We start from the raw sequence: 1434 nt of genomic DNA, 5'->3' as shown, positions 1-1434 counted from the left end.
TCTTTGATTCATCTGGAGAGTGTGATTCTGCATTAGTATCGATTGAATCTATTTCCTTTGTTAACTCCTCCACTCTTTTTTGTTCTGTCTCATTTTTGGATATCCTCCATTCTTTGATTTTTTTTCTTTGGTATTTTTTTAATTTTCCAGCCACCATATGTAAAGGGGACAAGGAAGAAAAAGTCCTTGAAGATATGCTACATACTCATCCTTGCTTCACAACGCCTTCCAGCTCATCCTCTACTAGCCAGGAATTGAAGAATCTGAATGGAAGTGAAACGAAGTCACTTACAAATGATGAGAGGATTAATGGGCAATGATCAGAGTGTAGTCTTGGTAGAGCCGTCACTATCAGGTGCAGCCAATCAGTAGAACAATTATGTGAGATTAGAAAGCGGTCAACTTTGCTATGTTTGGAGCAGTCTGAACTCATATACGTGAACTTTCGGCCACCGATAGGCAAATTGATTAAACCCGTAGAAGCGATGAATTTATTGATGTAATATGCAGTGGAAGAGCAAAATATAGATCCAATTCTCTCGTCCACTGATTTGACTGTGTTGAAATCCGCGAACACCACCCATCGTAGGTTATCGTCTGAACCTATGACGCTTTCAAGATTTGACCATAACGTTTTCCTTCGAGTTGGATCATTTGGAGCATAAACGTTTATAAACCCATATGTTACATTTGAAGTAATCCAAGTTCCTTTCATTGCTAAGAAGTTTTGCCCTTTTATAGTTACAGAGCACTTAAAGGTTGATGGGTCCCATAATGAGGCTATTCCCCCTGAAAAGCCCGATCGGGTTGACTGTTTCGCACAAGAAAGCTGACGAACCCCATATTGCTTTATCTAATTTGCCCCTAAATTCTAAAGCTTTTATTTCTTGAATTCCAGGTAGCGATATATGGTTTTTAATCATAAGGGTTTTGATCCATTCTCGTTTTACCTCACAACTGACACCTTTGCTGTTAATGGTGAGAATCTTCATTGATTAACTATGATGACCCTCCTTTTCTTGATGACATTCCTTATTTCCTCTTGAAACCCGTTTATTTGAAATCCAATCCTCTCTCCAATGGCTATCGTCTGTGATATCTCCTCGTTTGTATCTAAAGAAGTTTCTAGTCTATTCGATTCAATTGTCTGGTTGTTTAGGGTTTTTGATCCAATGTGTGATTAAGTGGTTTTTGATCTTACTGGAGACAAGTTGAGGTCAATATATTTACCATTATTGACTTGTAATGTCGGCTAGGGTATCTGGTGATGGTGGGGTTGGGGATTAGGTTGTGATTTGGTAGGATGAATTGGGATTTGGGCTTGGGCTCCAGCAAGTTGGTCGGATAGGTTGTATTGGGCTTCAAAGTTGTAAGTTTGGGCTTGTATAAGTTGATTTTTTTCTTGTAACTTAGTTGGGGATAAATGGAGAGAAT

At 38.8% G+C, this 1434-nt stretch overlaps 1 protein-coding gene across 1 annotated transcript; it reads right to left on the bottom strand.

The window, feature by feature from the left end:
- Positions 1-205: 205 nt before the first annotated feature.
- On the bottom strand, positions 206-715 carry LOC145067798 (uncharacterized). Its single transcript, XM_079014841.1, has one exon. It carries the CDS (start codon positions 713-715, stop codon positions 206-208), a length of 510 nt encoding a protein of 169 aa, XP_078870967.1.
- Between the last annotated feature and the right edge of the window lie 719 nt (positions 716-1434).

This window comes from Lactuca serriola, chromosome 8 (assembly GCF_051521515.1).
Source record: "Lactuca serriola cultivar US96UC23 chromosome 8, Lser_US96UC23_V15, whole genome shotgun sequence".
Lineage (NCBI taxonomy): Eukaryota > Viridiplantae > Streptophyta > Magnoliopsida > Asterales > Asteraceae > Lactuca > Lactuca serriola.
Note: the sequence above shows the minus strand (reverse complement) of the source record. Positions and strands in the feature narration are given on the sequence as shown.